At 38.7% G+C, this 24,921-nt stretch overlaps 1 protein-coding gene and 1 non-coding gene across 2 annotated transcripts in view; both read right to left on the reverse strand.

The window, feature by feature from the left end:
* The window catches only part of ATAD2B (ATPase family AAA domain containing 2B), a 150,623-nt gene that overhangs the window by 20,937 nt on the left and 104,765 nt on the right, over positions 1 to 24,921 (reverse strand). The window contains exons 19-23 of the mRNA XM_049784505.1: positions 23,411 to 23,596; positions 19,730 to 19,865; positions 16,632 to 16,828; positions 13,275 to 13,434; positions 3,090 to 3,212 (exon numbers count right to left, since the gene is read on the reverse strand). Coding sequence (XP_049640462.1) covers positions 3,090 to 3,212; positions 13,275 to 13,434; positions 16,632 to 16,828; positions 19,730 to 19,865; positions 23,411 to 23,596 — 802 coding nt within the window. The remainder of the gene's footprint in view (positions 1 to 3,089; positions 3,213 to 13,274; positions 13,435 to 16,631; positions 16,829 to 19,729; positions 19,866 to 23,410; positions 23,597 to 24,921) is intronic.
* On the reverse strand, positions 19,328 to 19,457 carry LOC126025379 (small nucleolar RNA SNORA14). Its single transcript, XR_007501385.1, has one exon. It is a non-coding gene; the product is annotated as a small nucleolar RNA SNORA14 (small nucleolar RNA).

Below are 24,921 nucleotides of genomic sequence, written 5' to 3' on the forward strand. Positions count from 1 at the left end.
TTATATATTTTCCACCTGTGTCAGTGGTATTAATATCAGTCATTGGGCCGGAGAGATAGCATGGAGGTAAGGAATTTGCCTTTCATGCAGAAGGTCATTGGTTCAAATCCCGGCATCCCATATGGTCCCCCGAGCCTGCCAGGAGCGATTTCTGAGAGTGGAGGCAGGAATAACACCTGAGCACTACTGGGTGTGAACCCCCCCAAAAATCAAAGTCATCAAGTCAATTATATGGTACCTAATTTTGACTCGTTTCTTCACAGTGTCCCTACTCCTACAGCTACATATTTTATATTAATCTTATCTTTATTCCCCACTCTAAGCATTAAATCCTTAACTACTCCATAGCTTCCCCTTAACCCTAACAGTTTCTAGATTCAATTTGCAAAACTGAAATTTAAAGTCATTAATTATACTTGGACAATCTGTAATTCAGATGAAAATAGAATCTTTTTTAAGATGGAAAGGAAACTAGATAAAAAAAAAATCACTTGCTGTAAAATACCATTCAATGAGGGGTGGGTATACCTTGGCAGTGCTCAAATGACCATGCAATAGTGGGGATGGAACTGAGGTTGATCACATGTAAGACAAGCACTTTACTAAGGCCTCACACTATCTTTCTAACTCCCTGTGGTTTTTAATCAATTTAGGGCAGTGACATTACTATAATTTTAAAATAACTGCCCTCACAGCAACGACTGTCTCCATAGACTTGCCTTTTGTGAGCATATCATATAAATGGAATGAAAAAACATGTGGTTTTTTGTGATTGACTTCTTATACTTGGCAAAATATTTCTAAAATTCCTGCATGCTTTTCCAGGTACCATAGCTTCATTCCTTATTATCACAGATTGGGTTGCCATTATAAGGATATATCCTGCTTGTGTTCCCATTCACCAATTGATAGACTTTTGGGCTGTTTCCCGTTTTTAGCTCATATGAGTTATATTGCTAGGAACAGTCACATCCAAGTCATTATATAGGCACATATTTTCACTTCTCTTGGTTACATTCTTAGGAGTAGAATCACTGGGTCAGATGGTATGTTATATTTGTTAAAACTGTCAAACTGTTTATCCAAATTGGCTCCAAAAGCTTATTAATTGGTCTCTCATCTCCCTAGCCTGTCATATTGAAACCTTGCATTTCCTGCTGCTAGAGCAATATGACAAATTCATCTCATTGCTTAAAATCATTCAATGATTCCTCCTGACTACAGCTATAGTTCTCAAGTCTTAGTATTGATTTAAAATAAAGACATTTAAAAAACTAAAATGCAGCCTTTCTATCTTATTCTCAGAAAAACAGTTATTAGGTCTAAGCTAATGTAGGGTAATAGATATATACAATGTAAAACACAATTAAATTCAAGCTCATAGGAATGTGAAGAAATTCTACAAAAAAAAAAAAAAAAAAAACAGAGGGTGGGATAATACAATGGTTAAGTCTCATATCCAACATATGCCTAATGTGGGTTTGATTCCAGGCACCACAAGCATCCCTGAGAATCTGTCAGTGCAATCCTCAGCCCTTATACTGAATTGCCGCCCAGTTAGCAAAGAATTGTCAATGGGGTCACAATCCTCTTGAGCATCCATACAGGAGTCATCCTCCTCAACACCCCCCACCCCACCAAAAAAAGGGAAAGAAAAAGTGCTTCAGGGACCAAAGAGATCGTACAGCAGGCAGGGCCTTTGCTTTGCATACAGCAGCTGCAAGTTCAATCCCTGGCACCCTATATGGTATCCTACCCAAGAAGTGTGATCCTTGGGGCCGGAGAGGTGGCACTAGAGGTAAGGCGTCTGCCTTGCAAGCGCTAACCTAGGATAAACCACGGTTCAATCCCCTAGTGTCCCCCATGTGGTCCCCCAAGCCAGGGGCAATTTCTGAGTGCATAGCCAGGAGTAATCCCTGAGCCTCGAAAGGGTGTAGCCCAAAAAAACAAAACTTAAAAAAAAAAAGGAAGTGTGATTCCTGAGTTCAAAGTTAAGAGTAAATCCTGAGCACTGTCAGGTGTGACTACAAACAGCATAAAACAACAACAACAACAAAACAAAACAACGAAACTTTAGAATTTTAACATCCTGGAACTAGCTCACCTTGTGAGTGGTTTTTCCACCATTCTGTAAACCATTAGGCGTATAAGTTGGCAGTCTTGCTAACACATGTTTTTCATGCCTCAGTGCCATTTTGCCTATTATCGTTTGCTTTTATACCTGCTGTCATTTTTCTAAGCATCTTCTTTCCTCTAACACTGCCTTCCTTTCCCTACTCATAGAGGAAATACCCCAAGTTTTGATCAAAATGCTACGTCCTCTCTTCTGTGCTATTAATACATCTCTATTCATGCACAAATTCATCTGCATTCAATTTTATATTTCGATCTCTCCTACTGAAGTGTGAATTCCTCAAGAACATACATATTGAATAAGCAAAACTTAAGTTAATTCTGTTTATAACAAAAACTGTCCCTAATGTCAACGATGCTGTTAAGAGTATTTCTAAATTATTTTTAAGTACCAACAGTTAAACATAAACTGGTAAAAATTAAAGCCTCTTCAGGTATCCAAATACTTAAATAAAATCAGCATTCAAATAACTATCCAAACTCTCAGAATAGATAAACAATTAATGAAGATATATTCCAACCAGAGAAATGTCAAAGTGAAGCACTTCTCAATGATTTGTACTATATCACACTAAAACGTCCACAGAGCTAAGTTTTAAAATATCTTTAAGAAATTTTCTGGGGCCGGGTAGGTGGCGCTGGAGGTAAGGTGTCTGCCTTGCAAGCGCTAGCCAAGGAAGGACCGCGGTTCGATCCCCCGGCGTCCCATATGGTCCCCCCCAAGCCAGGGGCGATTTCTGAGCACATAGCCAGGAGTAACCCCTGAGCGTCAAACGGGTGTGGCCCAAAAACCAAAAAAAAAAAAAAAAAAAAAGAAATTTTCTAACACAGAGATCTTAGAAATGAAGTGTATAATCTAAAATATTATTTTCATTACATCAGCAACCCTGAAGAAACACCATTCAATGACATTCACAACTGAGACTTCAGAAGAAAAGTTCCTTACTATAACTTACCTCTTTTTATTCTTGCTTCCTTAATTTCTTCACAGAGTTTATTAAATTCTGGATCCAATTCAGCCGCAATAATAGCATGTGCAGTGTCTTTCAGGGTACAAGCCCTGTGTCTAATTATTTTATCTGTTAAGAAAGTCAGCATACATACATTATAGATACAAATGAAACAGATTAACAGCATCCATAAAAAATGTTATTCCTTAAAAAATATTGTAAATTATAAGTCTTAACTTAATCATGAATTTTATCTGTGAAAAAAAAAACTATTATAAACAACCCTGTAACTATGGCTTACGTAAAAAAAAATTTTTTAAGCCTCCAAATTACAAATAAATAAAAATTAAAAGACCTGGGGGGGGGCACTGAAGCGAGAGCACAGCAGGTAGGGTGTTTGCCTTGCATGAGGTTCACTGGTTCAATCACCGGTATGTTTGCCTTGATGAGGTTCACTGTTCAATCACCGGTATCCCATTTGGTTTCTCAAGACTGGCAGGAGTAATTTCTGAGTGCCAAGCCAGGAGTAACCTATGAGCACTGCCAGGTGTGGCCCGAAAAGCAAAAGCAAAAGCAAAAAAAAAAAAAAAACCATTTGCAGGTTAAAAACAAGTTGATTAAAGTCATTGGAAAATAAATATGATAAGCTACTCAAACAAACTATTAATTTTATAAAAATTGTTCTTTTAGAACTTTAATGAGCTAAACCAATCAATGAACATTACTTCCAATGTAAGGTTTCACCTTATATATGGGGGGACAAAAGTATAATTTTCAAAACAAACAAACAAAATAAAACATTTTAAAAAAATTTAGAAGTTTTTTTGTTTTGTTTTGTTTTGGTTTGGTTTTTGGTTTTTGGGCCACATCAAGTGACGCTCAGGGGTTATTCCTGGTTATGCGTGCAAAAATCTCTCCTGTCTTGGGGCGCCAGGGGATCGAACTGTGGTCCATCCTAGGTTAGCATTCCAAGTGCAAGGCAAATGCCCTGCCGCTTGCACCACCACTCCGGCCCCAAGATTTAGAAGATTTTTTGATAGAAATCCCAGCGAGAGAGCTCCCAGGGATGGATAGTGACAATTCAGAAAATCTTATATAATTTCACTATAAGTCAAAACCTGTCAAAACTGTGCTGAAAAATATAATATATTCTATAAAAGGTTGACCTATTAAAAAAGCAGCGAAGGGTCAGGGTAAAAGCACAGGGGGCAAGGGGCACATGCTGTGCATATGCATGACTCCAAGTTAATCACCAGCACCACAACCAAGAGTGGCTCTGGAGACCCACGCGTATCATCAGGATGTCCATGCTGTCCCCAGCAATGCAGAGCCCAAGTAGCACCACTTCCTCAGGTCTGGGACTCTGAACCCCCAAACAATGAGATAGGAAGGGACTACATTAGGATCCTAAGTTATAGGTATAACCTATAACTTATAACCTATAGCTATAACTTAGGATAAGTTGGTATGAGAATTACAGTACATCTAGGAGAGGCATAAACACACTTCTAGGTAAGCTGTAACTGAAATGAGCACTAAAAGAAATCTTTGCCTTACACATATTTATAAAGAGCAGCCTTAGATCAGATCAAGATCAGAAGATCTTGTTATTTTTATAAAATAATGCTTCATCTATAGGTAAAGGACAGAGTGAATAATAATAGAAATGTTTTATTTATAATGCCTCTAATTATAAAGTCATGAATAGTTCATGGTGGAAATTGTACAAAAACAAGCGTAGAGCACTCAAAGGCAATAACTGTTAAATTTTCTTCCAATACCATTTTCTCTCAGCAATTAGTGAACAGACAGCTATATTCACCAGTGAATAGACATCAGAGTTCATGTATGGTGATAGCTACACAGTAGGGAACACAACTGCTCTCTGCTATCAATGAGTCTTTTGGATAGGCAAAGAGGCACCTAAATTATCTCTTATACAAACATAAACAAATTATCCCCACTTTCCCCAACTCAAAAAAAAAAAAAAATACCCTCTGAATAGCAAGATTTTAAAATAAATTTTTTTAAATGGCTATAGGGGGGCCGGAGAGATTGCACAGTGGCAGGGTGTTTGCCTTGCATGCCGCCAATTTAGTACAGATGGTGGTTCGAATCCCGACATCCCATGTGGTTGCCTGAGCCTGCCAGGAGCGATTTCTGAGAGAAGAACCAGGAGTAACCCCTGAGTGCGACCAGGTGTGACCCAACCCCCGCACCCCCCCCCCCCAATGACTATCAGTATTCAGACTGGGCGAGTCAGGAAAGAACTCAGTACACAGTCAGAGCAATAGTATAGGGAATAAAGCACTTGCTTTGCATGAGGTAGGCCCAGATTTGTTCCCTGACATTGCTCGTGTACTGCCAGGAGTGATTCAAGAATGCAGAGTCAAGTAACCCCTGAGAACCATCAGGTGTGTGGCCCCCACCAAAGAAAGGCTTGAAGACAACACGTAGAGCAGGTAAAGCATAATGGATTATATATATATTTTACATGTTACATATATAACATATATGTAAACTATTTTTGATGGTGCTCCCCAAGTAATATCTGTCAGGGGATATGGGAACCAATTCCTGTGATATGACTATTTGGATCATAGAGGCTGTGCTTTCCTCCTCAGGACCACGCTCAGAGGCACTCAGGAAACCACGTGTTACTGAGGAATGAATTAAGACAGTACAATGGGCAGGGCACTTTCCTTGCACGCAGCTGACTTAAGTTCGGTGCCTGGGTCCCAATATGGTAGCTCAAGGCCTGGCAGGGATGATCCTTAATTAAGCCTAGAGACAGGAATCAGCCTTGTGCACAGCTAGGAGTGGCTCAAATATGCCCTCCCAGCTCCTGGGGAAAATAAAAGAATGCTTATCAATGCCATCATTGGGGGAAATAATCTATGAATATCACTTAGGTCAAATAGTAGATAGAACTGAATCAAATATTCTATGAGTGTAGTTTTGAGAGAGTTCTTTTAAACTTTTCTTTTTTCTTTTTTGAGCCACACCCAGCAGCGCTCAGGGGTTACTCCTGGCTCTGTGCTCAGAAATCACTCCTGGCAGGCTCGAGGGACCATATGGGACACTGCGATTTGAACCAATAACCTTCTGCATGCAAGGCAAATGCCTTACTTCCATGCTATCTCTCCAGCCCCTAAAGTTTTCTTTTATCTTTAGAGTTCTGTCAGTTTTGCTTCAAGAATTTAGAAGTTCTATCAGAGAAAAAAATGTTTCAAATTGTTCTAGCTACTTGATTATGGAATAATCATCCCAAGTAGTTTTCTTTGGTATTTGCTATTTCTATTCCAGTCATTTCCGTTTTCTTTGGATTGAGATCCATATGGAATCTTATTTTAACCTATCTATATCTTGATAGTTAAAGATCTCACTAACACAGTTCATAGTGTATTAATCTATGAATGTGTTTCTGAAAAATATGCTTTGTTTGGAATATTTAACAACCTTCTCTTCACTGGGCAAGAAAGTATGATCTCTGGCTGTGGAATTAATGCATTCTTAGTAAGTACTTAAAAAGCTGCCTTTGTAACATATAGGCAGCTGTGGATAATAAATACACAAAGAGTGTGGCTGTGCCCTCATAAGAGAAAACCAAACAAAAACTTCCATTTACATAACTAGGCAAGCATTTTGATAGTCTAATTTTAGTTTGCTATACTCTGGTTTTGACTCTTTTGGTTTGCTTGTTTGCACACTTGGCTCAGAGATTACTCCTGGCTCAGTGCTGGAGATCAAACCCAGGTTGGTAGCCTGTGAGGCAAGCACCTTACTTGCTGTACTATCTTTCTGGCCCCTAGACTATTTTTAAAATAGAATTTATTTGGGGGCCCGTATCTGGCAATGCTTAGGGCTTACTCCTGACTCTGCTTAGGGATCACTGTTGGTAGTCCTATGTGTTCTCTGCTCATTTTTGCCGCCTTTTGTCGCTATTTTTGGATTGACAGTAGACCTTTTTTACTAGTCTTGCTAGTTTGTTAGCTTTAATTATTTGTCTATTGCTTGCCCTGTCAGAGCTTCAAGGTTCAGTCCTCTTCTCTGACCTCAGGTAGTTCTGTCACATAGACACAGAGATCCTCGGAAGATCTCAGGAGTGCTCACTTGACTCAGCATTCTTCCTCTCAGTGCCCTGCCTTCTGATTCTCAGCTGTTTCTTCAATGCAAGGACTTCTCCCAACTCTGCTTGGCTTCATTTTCCTTGTGCCAGTCTGGCAACCAGTGTCCAAGCAACTTCAGTGATCAGCATGTTAGTTTATCATTTAGGGGAATTACTTTCTTTTGCTTTCTTATATCCTTTTGCTTTATTATATCCTGTTCACATATATCTTGTTTTTTTCCCAAATATCTAGCTTAGGACTTTTCTCTATTTTATATAAAAGTATATTTAAATGTAGTTCCTGTTGTACCATCTTTGCCAAAAAACAAATGTTTTCCTCACATATTTTAAGTAGTCTTTAATAATCAAACCATAAAAGCTGTGTAACAGGGGGTCAGAGAGATAGCACAGCAGTAGGGTGTCTGTCTTGCATGCAACCAATCCAGAACAGATGGTGGTTCAAATCCCAGCATTTCATATGGTCCCCAGTGCTGAAGTAATCCTTGAACACTGGCAGATGTGACCCAAAAACAACAACAAAGCTGTGTAACAATCCAAAGAAAGAAGTACCCCCCAAAAAATTCTATGGTCTTTCTCTTTGTGTGCAGGGGGAGGGGTTGTTTAGGGGCACATCTAGCTGTGGTCAGAATAACTTCCAGCAGTGGCCAAGAAGATAAACTCGCATGACAGAATAAACTTGCAGTTTATCTTTATTATCTTTCAAACTCTCTGTCTTTTTAAAACAGTGCATCTTACCTATAGTCTACCCCAATTAAAGGAGAGGAGGGATGGCAGAGGATTAAAAATTAAACAAGTCTCTCCCTCCTCTCCCCACCCCAAGAATTCCACAAGGGGGCTGGAGCAGTGGCTCGGAGTGGTAAGTCTTGCCGGCGCTAGCCTAGGCCGGACCATGGTTTGATCCCCCGAGTTCCCATATGGTCCCCCAAGGCAGGAGTAACTTCTGAGCACATAGCTAGGAGTAACCCTTAAGCATTACCGGGTGAGGCCCAAAAACAAAACAAAACAAACAAAAAAAAGAATTCCACAGCAACTAAGGTGCTTGCCTTTCCTGTGGCTGACCTGGGTTCCATCTCCAGCATCTCACAAGCCTGCCAGTAGAAATCAAAAGTCAGGAGTAGAGCCTGAGTACTGCCAGGTGTGCTCCCTGACCCCCCAAAAATATTTTCATGAAAATTGCCTGCTTTATCCCTGGTAGCCCTCCAAGCACACTGGGAGAAACGCCTAAAAGCATAGAGGTGGAATCAGCTCTGACTCCATAGAGTATAGCCAAAGACCCCTATACCAATACAAACCCAAATTTTCTACTTAACTGAAGGAATCTGTGCTAAAAACATTAGATTTTGATGAAAGACAAACACCATTTGCTTATATTTATGTAAATCTTTTTAATCATGAGAAGTGGGGTGCAGTCATATCTGGTTATTCCCTGTGAGGCTAGAGCCTTGCAATGCATGGTACTTGAGGGATTGTATGGTGCCAGAAATTGAACCCAGGCCTATGACATGTGAAGCATTGCTCCAGCCCTTTGAGCCTTCTCCCTGGCCCTTAATTTTTTTTTAATTTTATTATATTTTATGGAAACCATTGTGATTTATAAAGTCCTTTATAAGCTGGGTTCCAGACATACAAGGAATCCCACCACCATCACCAATCCCACCACCAGTGTCAACCTTCCTCCACCAACGTTCCGCAAGTGCATCCCATACCAACCCCTCTGGCCCCCAGCCTGCCAGTATAACAGGCCCATTTTAAGTTTAGATAAAGACTGGGTCTCTTGATTCCATTGTAGTTGACTTTGGTTTGGCTATTTAGTTCCATTCTTTTTTTAATTCTACCAATGCACCCGAGACTACTTAGCCCCTGGCCCCCATCCTTTCATATTTGTGTTTCTCCTTCCCCACTCAGTTTCTTTCCTTCTCCTCACTATACTCTGGGGCCTGACCCTTAATCTTATCTCAGAACAGCATTCAAATTTACAGAATAATAAAACTAGACGTGATAACCATCAGGATCCTGGTTATTTGGGGCAGGGAGCAAGGGAGACAACTTAGATCCTATAAGCACATGATAAACATGAAAAAGTATACATGTACACGATTTCAAATATGGCTGCTCACAAACTCCAAACTTGAAATCTTTGCTTTTTACATTGTATGAGAAGAAAAACTATGTTTATCACTTTTGCTTTATCTCATACTTTAAGATATCAAATCCCTCAAATATATAAAACTTCAAAATAACACCAGGACAGCCAAAACACACGTTAGTTTTTAAAATTAAGCAAACAGATAAAAACCACAAAAAAATTAAGACAAATTTCAATGTATTCACTTGTGTCACACAGCATGTGTGGAAGTAAACAAGAATAGAATAAACTTGCTCATTCTATATAAGCTCCTATTCATTCTATAAATTGAAGATAATACCATCTACAGTTGTCCTCAGTAGAAAGTAATGGTTGGGCCCAGAGAGATAGCACAGCGGCGTTTGCCTTGCAAGCAGTCGATCCAGGACCAAAGGTGGTTGGTTCGAATCCCGGTGTCCCACATGGTCCCCTGTGCCTGCCAGGAGCTATTTCTGAGCAGACAGCCAGGAGTAACCCCTGAGCACCGCCGGGTGTGACCCAAAAACCAAAAAAAAAAAAAAAAAAAAAAAAAAAAAGTAATGGCTACTGGCAAAAGAAAATGTCTGCTGAACCTTCCTTGGTAGTCTGGTCCAGGCTGATACTTCTGGAGCCTTCTCAGAACAACTGTATATACTATGTATAACTAACTATATGCCAAAGGTAACTCCCACTAACACATCTAGACTAAATTTAACAACCTGCCCATAACCTATTCTTCTTCTGGTCCACTTTTCAGATTCCTATGTGCCCAAATGAAAATTAGGTGGTCATTCAATCTGTGTAACCATTAAAATTAACACTTTCCCCACTATGGGGGGGGTGGGGGGGGACTAGGCCACATCCAGCTCAGGGGTTATTCCTGGATCTGAGCTCAGGAACCTCACCTGGCCTATATAGGATGCCAGGGATCAAACCCATGTGCAAAGGTACTCCCTGTTGTACTATCCCTCGGCCCTACAATTAATTCTTACTTGGCTTTCCAACCTCCATTCCCTTAACGATCTCTGTTCAAAAACATATTTTCTACAATAATATATTCTTTTTTTTTTTTTTTTTTTTTTTGGTTTTTGGGTCACATCCGGCGGTGCTCAGGGGTTATTCCTGGCTGTCTGCTCAGAAATAGCTCCTGGCAGGCACGGGGACCATATGGGACACCGGGATTGGAACCAACCACCTTTGGTCCTGGATCGGCTGCTTGCAAGGCAAACGCCGCTGTGCTCTCTCCGGGCCCTACAATAATATATTCTAAACCATTTATTGGTTCTTAGATCTACACCATTAACCTGAAGTCCTTACTTGAAATCTTCCAAGGATAGAAAACATAAATGACATTTATTTATCTGCAGAACTCTCACCAAGCAGGCTATAAGCATTTAATTAGCTCAAACTTTAAAAAAAAATTTTTTTTGTATTTTTTTGGGGGGGGCCACAGCTGGCAGCGCTTAGGGTTCACCTCTGGTTGCACACTCAAAAATCACTCTAGGTAGGCTCAGGGACCATATGGGATGCTGGGGATTGAAACTGGGTGAGGTTCACGCAAGGCAATAGCCTTACCATCTGTGCTTATTTGTCTCCAGCCCAAATTTATAAAAACAAAAAAACAAAACCTTGACCACTACTTCCTTCTACCTAAAAGGTCAGACCTTCCTAATTTTACACATCTCCATGCAGTATCCTCTGCTATGCTCCACTCACATTGTTGATATAAGTCTAACGTAGATGCTATAAAACTGTATTATAATCATCTGCTGCCACCTTAAGACAAAATTCATAATTACCACCTCTAAACTTAACAATCAATTATAATAACCATAATTAGATATGAGGGCCAATACAGAGGGTAGGGCGTTTGCCTTGTATGCAGGCAACCCAGGTTCAATCCCTGGCATCTCATATGGTTTCCCCCCAAGACCCACCAGGAATGATCCCTGAGCACAGAGCAAGAAGTAAATCCTGCGCACCGCCAATTGTGGCAAAAAACCCTCTCCCCCTCACTGAAAAAAGAACAATAAATATGTTCTTAGTAAAGACTAACAATTATCTCTGTACATTTAAGTCAAATTGTGTCTCCAAAACACAAATAAGCTTGATACCTAATAACATGACTACATAAGGAGTAGAGAATATAAAGAAAACTTTTATTTTGGGGGAGGGGGTCACACCTGGCGGCACTCAGGGGTCACTCCTGGCTCTTCACTCGGTAATTGCTTCTGGCAGGCTCAGGGGACCATATGGGATGGCAGAATTCAAACCACTCATTCATCTTGGGTCAGCCGTGTGCAAGGTAAGTGCCTAACCACTGTGCTATCTCTCTTGTCCCATAAAAAAAAAAGTTTAAAGTAGAAAACTCATCTCTGTAAATAAGAGTAAGCAATATACCCCAGTTTATTTATTTTCTCTTTTTCAGGCAAAACCACGCAACTTGAACTAGCTAGTCCTGCCTCCAGTTAGAGGGGGAAATAAGGGAGGTATCAAGACCAAACAGGTGCAAGACTACTAAGTAGTAGGTTAGATACAGAGGGGACCACATATTCTAGCCGCCCTGGGGGTAAGGGAAGAGGAAATGGGAGGTAGGACAAAAATGGAGGTGTAGGGAGGACAACTTGGTGATGGGAATCCCCCCTGATTTTGTGTAAATATGTACCTAAAATATTATTGTCAATAATATGTAAGCCACTATGATCAAAATAAAAATTATATTAAAAAAATAAATAAATCGTTGCTTAAATAAAAAAAAGAGTAAGCAATATATAGTACTGTAGTAAGTAATTTTAATTTGCGTAAGTTAATATCATGCCGTAATCATTACAAATTGACTTTTACTGTTTTTTTTCTGATAACTGCCATCTGACATATATCTAAGTTTTAACAGGGCAGGTAATATGAAATAAATTTGTCTTGCGTCTGTTGAGGGACAGGCTGGTGGTAGTTAGTAGTGGGGAAACTAGGGACATTGGTGAAGGGATGGTCACACTGGTGGTGGCACGCACTAGTGTAGGAACACTGCATACTTGAAATAATTCTATTACAAATAACAACCATGGTGTTTTAATAAGCACAAATTTTTAAAAATAATTAAAATAGGCCCGGAGAGATAGCACAGCGGCGTTTGCCTTGCAAGCAGCCGATCCAAGACCAAATGTGGTTGGTTCGAATCCCGGTGTCCCATATGGTCCCCCGTGCCTGCCAGGAGCTATTTCTGAGCAGACAGCCAGGAGTAACCCCTGAGCACCGCCGGGTGTGGCCCAAAAACCAAAACCAAAAAAAAAAAAAAAAAAAAAAGGTGAAGGTGGCCTCAAATGGAGAATGTTTATGAGGCCCTGAAGTATAAAACAGATAACATTCTCCCTAAATGTAAATTTAGGCTCATTTTATATGTAAATTTATCTTGAGTTCCAACAAATTAAAGATTCTCAGTGTTTATCCAAACACATTGTAACTAAACAGATTTTCAATTAAAATCTCAATCTATCAGCTTTTTGTCATTAACTGAAAAAAAAAAAGAATCTAAGAATAAAAAGTGAAGTTTCATTAAACTCTTCCACCCACCCTAGTTTTGGGGCCACACCCAGTGATGCTCAGGGTTTACTCCAGGCTCTGCTCTCAGCAACAGTGCTCGGGGACCATATGGGATGCCAAGGATTGAAATTGGATGGGCTGAGTGCAAGGAAAACACTGCTGGACTATCTCTTGGGTCCCTCTTAAAACCTAAAATTATTAAAAACTAAGTACATACACCTAGAATAATAAAATTCTTACTCAGAAACACTGTTTAATAAACAAATTCATAAATTTAGTAATAGTGTTAGTCCATCGATAATGTGATATATCATTAAAATTAATTCCGTTATGTGAACAGCAGGCATGGCATACTGTTCAAACTAGTCTCCCAATGATCAATGATTAGCAAAGAGAACTGTGTTCATTGTTTCCTTACCTCCTGGATCCTTATCTGGATTATACTCCAAAGCATTGCTACAGATGAGGTCAATATCATTCAGGAAATCCTTAGCAGTCAGATAATTATGTTTATCAATTTTAGTTATTACTGTTGATAAATCCATTGGTTCTTTGATTACTTCAAGATAATCTGAAACCTAAAGCAACAGGATATTTTCATGATTTACAAAGTTCATAGAAACATAAAATTTAGTTATTTAGAAATTAAATGTAGATACAGAAGAAATAATTATACAAAAGGATAAAACAGGACAAATTAAATAAGGATACAATTTATGCTATTGATATTATAGTGTTATTTTTTTCCATGAAAATATTCAGTTTCAACATATCTAAATTAATTTTGGAATGTTAGCTTGAAACAGGAACCAATTATGTCAGCTTTCTTTTTTTAATCCTTTGGACATAATTAAGAAAACTGTGTGGGCAAAAGCATCTAATACACATCAATAAATAATTCCTCAAAAAAAGTTTTGAAAAGAGAAAATGATATTGTTCTTTTATTATGGAAGTTGCTTAAGAATATGAGACAAATTATAACATCACTTTTCCATTTTCTAGGGTGAATCATTTCATGGAAAGTGTTTCTGCTCCTTTGGATTCATTACAAACTTTTTGAGTCAGGTGTACAATAAAAAAATTAATAAAAAGAAGTTACTGCTTTGGGGGCTGGAGTGATTGTACAGAAATATATTCTAATATTGTCTTGCAGACAACCTGAGTTCATCCCCTGGCATCTCATCAGGTCTCTTGAACACTTCCAGGAGGAGCTACCCCTGAGTGTTGCCAAGTATGGCCAAAAAATAAACAAAACCCTACAGCTCTCATGACTAGAAAAAAATAGATTCATTCTTTTTTGTTGTTGTTGTTTTTCGGTCACACCAGGCAGCGCTCAGGGGTTACTCCTGGCTCTACACTCAGAGATCGTTCCTGGCAGGCTCAGGTACCATATGGGATGCTGGGATTTGAACCACCGTCCTTCTGATTGCAAGGCAAACTCCCTACCTCCATGCTATCTCTCTGGCTCTCTGGATTCATTCTTAAATCTAAGCAAATTTACAAGTAAAAATGAATTTTGTTGCATGTATTCACTTTCTGGGAGATAATGCCAGCCAGACATGATCTGCCTAACAATTGCATATTTATATTAAAATATTTATATTTTATATCATGCTTAGTTTTAGGGGAAAAGGGAAGAAACCTAGCAGTGCTGAGAGCTTATTACTGACTCTGTCAAGGGTCACTCCTGGCAGTAGTGCTTAGGGACCACATGTGGTACCAAGGACAGAATCAAAATTGGTTGGCTACATAACTCCTAATTCTCTTTCCAGCCCACATTTGTACTTAATTGTAAAGTCAGTTTCTTTTCTAAACGTCTTTTTCGCCCTGCAGTCTGTTTTAAAATCTGTTAAGTCCTTAGACAATTCACAAATCACTATTTTTATTTATTCTGGGGCCACACCCAGTAGTGCTTGGGAGCTACTCCCAGTTTAGTGCTCAGAGGACCAGAAAGTGCCAGGGAACAAAACCAAGCCTCTGGTGAGCAAAGCAAGCACTTAGTTCTCATTATTTAAATATGAACTGCTGCTTTAAGTTATCTAATAGCTTTTTCTTTCTCTTTATCCTTCTCTAAGACTCCTGTTTCCAATTTTAAGAGCAAAGAACCAGTAGCAGAATGAAACTGAGAACACAGGAGAAAACAATCTGAAAAGTTTTATTTGACCAAATCAACTGTTTATTTAGCTCCTTCCATACTGCCTTACCATAATTGATAAAAGTTTTTGTCTTTTGTTTTGTTTTACACAGATGCATTTAGAATCTGATTATTTCTCTGGTTAGAAAGAAAAATAATCTTTCCAGGAAAAATCAAAACTGATTTATTTCCAGTATGAGAGGCTGATCAGAGGAAAATCCTTATTTTAAAACTTTCAGAGCCTCATATCCAATTGGAAATACAATTTAATAGTTAACTGAAAAAGTAAATTATCCAACTCATTACTCCAGTGTATGTTGGGGGGAATATAAGGTAGCCGTGATGTAAAGAATAGAAGCTTATATATTTTAATTTGCTAAAGAGTCATAGTTTCCCTAGGTTACAAGACAAGAAAAATAATAAAGAACTTGCAAAGTCATTAAAAGAATGAAATGGGGGATCTGGAGAGATAGCATGGATGTAAGGCATTTGCCTTGCATGCAGAAGATTAGTGGTTTGAATCCCAGCATCCCATATGATCCCCAGCCTGCCAGGAGTGATTTCTGAGCGTGGAGCCAGCCTGAGCACAGCCTGGTGTGACCCAACACCCCACCAAAAGAATGAAATGAATAAAACTATGTATTGTAGATAAATATGCAAAACCCTTATACTCTAAAAAGGTAGGAGGCGGTACAAATATTTTTAGATTTGCCAGGTGATATAAACATGGAAGTAATGATTCCAAAGGAATCTGGTTGGATCCAAAAGTACAGATTCCACAACAAGGACACAACATTAAAATCTGAATCATCTCATGGTTAAAAACTTTTTTAAAAATAAAATGTCAAACTAAAAACATCAATGTTGTTCAAACATGGAGTCTGAACTTTGTATGAAGGTGGCCAGCAAAGAATGCTTTATGTTCATCCACATACTACATTATCCCAGGATAAAAAAAAAAAAAGAACCAAAAATGCCCTCTTGCTGTTAAATAAATTCCAAATGGAAAATTTCTTTTCTCATCATCACAAACCATGCTCCCACAAGGACACAAAACAATACACATAGAAATTAAGAAATTTTCCACTGGGAGCAGAGAAAAAAAATCTTTGGAGAAAAAGTAATTTTAGCTGCATAGACTATGCTTAGCTTCTAAAAGGACTGCTATCATATAAGCATTTCCAAATATAAAAGACAAAGGAAATTTCAAGTTTCTTCGTCAGTTCTATCAACTAGGATATACAAAAAAATTTTGAAAAATGCCAACCCATGTTGGTATCAATTGATTAGTACCAATAGAATTTTTTGAAAGAAGAATATTTATCCTGGAATAAAAATAGTCTAGTATGGACATTTCACGAGAGTAATTTTTAATCCTCTTACTAAATGAACAGTAAGAGATCACAAAGGTCAATGTTAATTAAGAGGACATGTACAAATTGGTCACTAATTTCATTCAAAAGTCATCAAGTGTTTGCTGATGACATCAAGTATTTATCACATGGATTTAAATTTTACAGGCTAGGGGTAATATTCATCCATGCCTTTGATTTTTTTTTTTCCTTCCAAAAAAAGATGTCAATATTTTTTTTTTCTTTTAGCCAGTTCAACTTCACTGTTTGCACACTACTGAAACAAGACCTCTTCAATATCCACCGGTTTGCTGAAGATGTTAAAGCGTTTGTCTGTGGCCAGCCTCTTGGTTACATCCCTGAGAAACAACCGAAGCTCTCTTAAAGTATTTTCCTCTTGGTCCTCCATCCGATTTTTTTCTGATTCTGATAACTGACGGGGGGGAGAAGGTAGTGCAAGAGGAAGCACTTCCATAGCACAAAGAGCTAAAGAAAAAAGAAGAAAATGTTCAGAGACCAGCACAGTCCAAAACTTCAATTACATTCCTTATATTTTATCAAAAATCTCTTTTTTTTTAATCAATTTTTTTTATCTTTTGGGGGGGGTTGGGCCACACCCAGTAATGCTCAGGGGTTACTCCTGGCTATGCACTCAGAAGTCTCTCCTGGCTTGGGGCACCATATGGAAGGCCAGGGGATTGAACCTCGGTCCGTCCTAGGCTATCGCTGACAAGGCAGATACCTTACCTCTAGCGCCACAGCGCCGGTCCCTCAAAAACCTCTTTTTAAGAAAAGAAATATATGTGAACTATGAAAATCAAGTAAGTAAAATTTTGAATAAAAATTAGAAGTACACGAGGGGAAAAATATCTTCATTTTATAAAATAACTCACAATAAAAAAAGAACTTCTTTATAATAGAGACCAAATAAAATTTTAAGTGACCTAATTATAAAGTAGTGCTTATTTACAATTCATAACAAATATGCATTTGTTTAGAAAAATTTTTAAATAGCTTCTCAAGGGCCAGAGAGATATTCCAGCAGATTAAGTCCTTGTGATCTCCCTAGCATCCTATGCCCCCACCATAGGAGTGATCCCTGTCCAGTCAGGAGTAAGCCCTACATACTGTTCAGTGTGCTTCTTCCCCTCCAAATCCCAAACACACCCAAAAAGATTCTCTGAAAGAGGTTTGTCTCCAAATCAAAAAAAGTAAAATAGACAGCTAAAATAATCTTTAATCCTTCCCATTGTATAAACACACACACACAAATTCTTATTTTAGAAAAATAATAATAATAATCTTTTTTTTTTTTTTTGGTTTTTTGGGCACACCCAGTGTCGCTCGGGGTTTACTCTGGCTATGTGCTCAGAAGTCGCTCTGGCTTGGGGACCATATGGACGCCGGGGGGATCGAACCACGGTCCGTCTAGGCTAGCGCAGGTAAGGCAGGCACCTTACCTCTAGTGCCACCCGCCCGGCCCCTATAATAATACTATTAATAATCTATTTCTAGTATTATTATACAAATAGTGAAAGGTCCTACAGGAATAAAAAAGAATAGGAATTTATTTTATCTATTTTTATTTTGATTTGGGGGGTCCCAAACTGGCAGTGAGTTTATTCCGGGCTCCCACACTCAGGTGGTTCTCAGGGGGCCGCATGGGGTAATAGGAGTTGAACATGAGTTGGGTTAAGTGTAAGGCAAGCACTCTACCCCACTGCACTACCTCTCAGGCCCCCCAAAAGCAGAAAATATAAAAAAAATCATTCTGAAGCAGAAGAGGTGGAAAATACAGGACAAAGTTATATATTTGATCAGAGATTAAATAGGACACTGTAAGCACCAAGCCTAATAATTAAAACTGGAACACGCACTGAGTGTAGCCTGAAAGGGCCCCCAAACCCCCACAAGGGTGTTACATATAAAACCTATTTAACTTGTCAAATGGCAATGTATTCTTTTTTTTTTTTTTTTTTTTTTTTTTTTTGGTTTTTCAGGCCACACCCGTTTGATGCTCAGGGGTTACTCCTGGCTAAGCGTTCAGAAATTGCCCCTGGCTTGGGGGGACCATATGGGACGCGGGGAATCGAACCGCGGTCCTTCCTTGGCTAGCGCTTACAAGGCAGACACCTTACCTCTAGCGCCACCTCGCCGGCACCCAATGGCAATGTATTCTAGTTCTTTAAATAACTATCAAACATGAGGGTTGGAGAGAGAGTACAGTGGGTAGAGCATTTGCCTTTCACTCGGCCAGTCCCAGGTTCAATATACCGCATCCATATGGTCCTCTAAGTGATTCCTGAATGTAGAGCCAGGAATGACCCCTAAGCACTGCTGGGTGTGAACTTCCCACCAAAACAAGCAAACAAACAAAAAACTCACAAAGGAGCTCAGGTTCTAAACAAGTTTTTTTTTTTTGTTTTGTTTTTGATTTTGGGTCACACCCAACAGCACTCAGGGTTCCTTCTGGCTCTATGCTGAGAAATTGCCCCTGGCAGACTTGGGGGGAACAATATGGGATGCCAGGATTAGAACCACCGTCCTTCTGCACGCAAGGCAAACACTCTACCTCCATGCTCTCTCTCCGGCCCTTAAACAAGTACTTGATAAATCAATAAATGAATCATAAGAGACAAAATCTAATCAGACCTTAAGCCACTAATGCTATTCTGGCCTCAAAGTAATTAGCACAATATTTGGTGCTCAGAATTTGATAGTTCATGTTCTAGGAGGCACTGAAGGTATCAGAGCACTGAAAGATCTGAATTGGACTTTTTCTTTGGCTATTTTGAGTTTCAGAAAGTGAAATTTACCAGACTGAAGTAATTATTCATTAACAAACTATCAGTAAAGTATTAACAATGAGTCTATACTTCACAATCTCCTACGTCTAAGGATCAAAACTGCCTCTTCCCAATGTAGTTAATATATTTTAATATATTTAATGTAAATATACATGAGAACCCCTAATTCGTTTTTATTTAATGTCACAGAAATAAGACCGAGCCACAGGAGGAGCGAGGCCCTTTGGACTCCCTTGCAATTTCTATAGCATTAACTCATTTCTTGGAAACAATGCAAGCCATGCTACCAAGAGGATTGAAGAATGCATGCGAACCCCTAATTCTATCTTTACTTCATTTGGTTAAAGGGGGAACACCAGAGGGTAGGTGTGCCTGGATTGCATATAGTCAATCCTGGCGTCATGGGATCAATCCTCAACACCCCATCTAATCCCCTGAGCACAGAGCCAAAAGTAATCCCTGAGCACTTCCAAGTGTGACCCAAATTAAACAGATTAAAAAGAAAACAAACAACTCTAAGGCAAAGGCATTATTTAATAAGCTGTCTGCCCCAATTTCCTAAAGGCTTTTGCAAGTTTACCAGAGTGTTTCCTTCGTGGTGGAGCCATGGATGCCTGATGGAGAATTAATTCTTGGAAAAATTTTCTTCTGTCTTCTTCAATAGGCCTTTGAATATACAAGACTTCTTCATATTGTATTCTAAAGATACATTTAACCTACAAGTACATACACACATAAGATATCAGAGAATTAAAAACATACAGATTACCTTAAATTATAATTTACTAAACTTCCAATACCATTCCAATGTTAATTGCACATTTATATGAGGTTAATGTTAACCTAGTCCTAGGACTATTTGAATAAAATCTTCAACCACAGGAAGTGACTGAAAACAGAGGTATAATCCAATTGTCATAAATTATTGTATTCAGGAGAGCCAGCAGACAATGGTGAATAATAACTGCCTACTAAGAGTTGAAAACAAAATGTAAAATAGAGAGCTGGAACGTGCCAATAATGCCTTCTCTTATGCTTCCTCTGTGTACTGCCTCATACTGATTTTCCTTGCTGAGGTCTGCCCATTTCAGTTCTATTTAACCATATATGTTTAGAATTATGGCTTTGTTGTAGATAGCATATGCGTCCGTCCCCTCAAGAATGTCCCATAATGATAACGTCTTACATGCAAAATCCACAAGCCAAAATTAAGTTGGTCGTTCTCAGAGCCCATAATTCCTTCAGCTGCAGATGGCTACCTCTCCTTTATTCACGTGAGACTGTGGCCCCGAGGTATCTCCATTGCAAGATACATTATAATTAACTTTTGCATTACCCACATTTGCCAATACTTTATATTTTCATCTAGTAAGTTTGTTTTCCACATCTAGACACCAAGCTCCTTGAGAACAGTGGTCATTTCTTATTCATTGGATTTCTTATAGTTAAAACAGTGCCTGGCACATAGTAAGACTTATAGAGCATGTTCTAAATGAGCAGAATTTGTGGTTTTGTTTACTAACCCACAACAAATTGGAACCTGCAAACTGGAAAAAAGGGGGATAAGGTGGGCCCGAGAGATAGCACAATGGCGTTTGCCTTGCAAGCAGCTGATCCAGGACCAAAGGTGGTTGGTTCGAATCCCAGTGTCCCATATGGTCCCCCGTGCCTGCCAGGAGCTATTTCTGAGCAGACAGCCAGGAGTAACCCCTGAGCACCACCGGGTGTGGTCAAAAACAAAAAACAAAAACAAACAAACAAACAAATAAATAAAAGGGATAAGGATTCAAGGCTACGGCTTCAAAGTGGTAGGGCACATGCCTGACTTGTACAAGGCCCTATGTTCTATCCCTGGTCCCTACAGCTCTTCCTGAGCATCACTCAGTGTAACTCTGGTGGCTCTCAGCACCATAGAGCCACCCAGATCAAGCACTGAAATGTCACTGGCCAGTTCATGGGGTCAATCAGGGTTCAATCCCAGCACCAGGACCTTAAAAGGTACCCCAAGCACTGCTAGAAGTGATCCCTGAGTATAAAGCCTGGAGTAAGCCCATCTCCACCTTTTTTTTTTCCCCTTTGGTTTTAAGATACATTGATTTTAAGATACATTGTTTACCTGGATTTTGAGAAAAGAAATTGCAACTATATCCATAAACACTGGGAACTAGTAACCATTATCTTGTTTGTTTATTGGATTTTAGGCCACAACTGGGAACTAGCAACAGTTATTTTGTTTTGTTTATTAGACTTTGGGCCATAGCTAACAGTACTTAGGGTTACTCCTGGCAGGTTCAGGGGACCATATGGGATACCGAGGATTGAATCCAGGTAGGCTGTGTGCAAGGCAAACACCCTATCCTCTATGCTACAGTTCAGTCCCAAATAGTCATTATAACAATCAGTGAGTTTGTTTCCTAAGAGTTAGTACCAGAATATTGGCACTTTCCTTGCTTCTTATGACCAATTTGTGGTTTATCACTGGTATGATCTCCTGGCACCAAGTTTGATCCAAAACTTCAACCACTCCCCTATAGAATAGATTTATTCCCACCCTCCATCCCTCCTCCTTCCCTCTCTTTGCATTACCTATTTTATTCTTAACAGAGCCTTCAAATAACTTACCCAAGATCAAAAATATTAGCCTCTAGATTTTCCAACTCTTACAACAAAGAGAACATTCTACTTAACTTCATTTTTTAAATATTTTTTTAAATATGATTTTTAATTTATTTAATTTTTGTTGTTTTGGAACCACACCTGGCGATGCTCAGGATTACTCCTAGCTCTGTGCTCAGGAATCACTCCTGGTATATGGAATTAAACTCACATTAGTCGCATACAAGGCAAGCAACTAACCTTTATCTCCCTGGCTCTCTATACTATCTATACTCTATACCCTCTATACTAGTGATGGCTAACCCTTTTGAGCCCGAGTGCCTAAACTGCCGCACAGAACCAAAGAATTTCCTCAAAGTGCTAAGCACATCAATTAAACCTTAATAACAAGATCTTAGTATCTAAAAACCCTTTATAAATTTTTATAAATTTATTAATTGCGGACCTGCCCACGTGCCAGCTGCAAGGCCTTCATGTGCCACTGCTGACACGCGTGCCATACATTCGTCATCATGGCTCTATACTATCTTTTTTTTTTTTTTTTTTGGTTTTTGGGCCACACCCGTTTGACGCTCAGGGGTTACTCCTGGCTATGTGCTCAGAAATCGCCCCTGGCTTGGGGGGACCATATGGGATGCCGGGGGATCGAACCGCGGTCCTTCCTTGGCTAGCGCTTGCAAGGCAGACACCTTACCTCCAGCGCCACCTACCCGGCCCCTATACTATCTTATACTATCTCTCTGGACCTCTATTTTACTACCCCCTTAATGAATGGTGATTCTTCCCAAAAATATTTAGGATGCAGATTTTTTTGTCATTGGTCTTTCAATAATATCAGATAGTGAATGAAAAATCAGGTAATTCATAACAGGGATATGCAAATGTTTAATGTGATTTTTTTTTCTTACTAATGTGATTTTTTATTGCAAATATTTGGTAAGCGAAATCCCTTATGCGGCCCTGCCTCACCCCGACTTTGCCTCCTGCGGCCACCAGGTAAATTAAGTTTGAGACCCCTGATTCATAAGAACTGTCAACTGGTCAAAATATTTCTAGGTATTTACTTCAAGACACAGGAACTCAAGAAATTAAGGCAATTTTACAGAATGATTTATTTATGTAAGTTGTCAAGCAAATTTTCAGAAATAACTGATTTACCTTTGATTCTAATTATTAAATATCAAGCTGGTTTGACCTCCAAAGTATGTATGAGATTTGAAAATTATAAACAGCAGTAATATTCAAATTTTAAAAGATGCTAAGAGAGCTTAAAGGTTAAATCTTGCCAAAATACCTATAAAGAATAACAAGAAGGCCTAATTGTAATGTGAGATTATACAGATCACACTTTCTTAGTATAAATTACATATTTAGGAGGGTTCTAGTCTAAGCATAAAATACCTCAATGTATAAACACTGCATAAACAAAGTACAAAATCAAGGAGTTTTTTATCAAAAACAAAGAATCCTGAACCAGAACTTTAACTGGAATAGCTCATATGGCGAATGAGTGGGACAATAAACGCATGAATCTTGACAGGCCATGACTTTGGATTTTTTTTTAATTGTAATTAAATGCCAAATTTACAAGGTTAACCATTTCAAAACAACATTTAAAAACAGTAATTGTAAAACCAACTCTTACCTCTTCAGGCAGTTCACTATACATGGTTTCAGAGGTAGACAATAAAAATATAGGTGAAAAAGATGGTATATCTTGTAGCAGGGTGAGAAAGGTTGCTCTCACAGTTTCACTGACTGCTTCCCACCAATCACCAATGTGAGGCATGTACACAATACTAGGGACTGTTCTTCGAGCTTCACGAAAAATCTAATCAAGAAAAAACTGACATTAGAAATTCAAATTGATAGTTTTAAAATTACCCAGTAACCCCATGCCAATTACTATAATTATTTTCATGCCCAATCTTTAAATTAAGGCATGATGCTCAGAGCTGACATTCAGCTGTTCTCATTCCACCTAAAAAAAAAAGTTATTTTTCCCACCTTGTATTTTCTTCCCCCCACCTGCCACCTTGTATTTTCTATAAGATATCTGTTAATCGTAGAAAGGTTAACAAATTGTTTCATTGTCTTATCATGTTAATATTTTATAACACTATAAAACACATCTTTGCCATCCATGTCAAAATATCATTAAGCATTATATAAAAAAGATTTAGTTTACATACGTGCACACTGTCTAACATCTAACTGTACAAGTATGTTATCAAAGATGTTCCACCTAGAGCTTAAAATATATGAACTGCCCTTGAAACCCTTTATTCACTTCCATGATCATAATTTAATCTTCAGTAAAATAGTCACAGAATATCCTTATTTCTCCAAAGGACAATAAATTAGTGGAAAGTTCCGAGGCACTCCCTTTGTGAGAAAATGCAAAAAAAATATTTTCGCCAAATGTTAGAATTCTAACCATAGCTTCAATCATACTCTGCCAACAGACACTAATAATAATCAGGTCTGATAAAGCAGAACAACAAACTTTCACAGAAATGTCAACAACAGCAATACAGCATGAAATTCTCACAAGTGAATTTAACTTTTCTTCAATATTTTTAACAAGTTTAGGAATAAATGTAAAATTCTGAATATGTTTATACCAAATCTAACTTGATAATTCTTTTTTGTTTGTTTGTTTGTTTTTTGGGCCACACCCGGCTATGCTCAGGGGTTACTCCTGGCTGTCTGCTCAGAAATAGCTCCTGGCAGGCACGGGGGACCATATGGGACACCGGGGTTGGAACCAACCACCTTTTGTCCTGGATTGGCTGCTTGCAAGGCAAACGCCACTGTGCTATCTCTCCGGGCCCATTGATAATTCTTTTATAAAATGCTCTTAGTATTTTTAGCCATATTGTGAGTTTTGGGCCATATCCAGGATTTTACTCTCATCTCTATGCTTAGTGATCACTCCTGACAGGGCATTGGAAATCAAATAGGGTGCCAGAAATTGAACCCAGGGTGGCCACAAACAAGTCAAGAGTCTATCTGCTATGTATCTCTCCAGTCACTATTTTCCACATTTAAACACATTTCAGTAATCCATGTATTATAATATACAAGTTATAGAAAAAACGATAGAGTAGTTGTAAACAAACAGCATTATCAGAAGTATTTCTTTAAAACAAGAGT

Source organism: Suncus etruscus, chromosome 12, assembly GCF_024139225.1.
Source record: "Suncus etruscus isolate mSunEtr1 chromosome 12, mSunEtr1.pri.cur, whole genome shotgun sequence".
NCBI classification, from domain to species: domain Eukaryota; kingdom Metazoa; phylum Chordata; class Mammalia; order Eulipotyphla; family Soricidae; genus Suncus; species Suncus etruscus.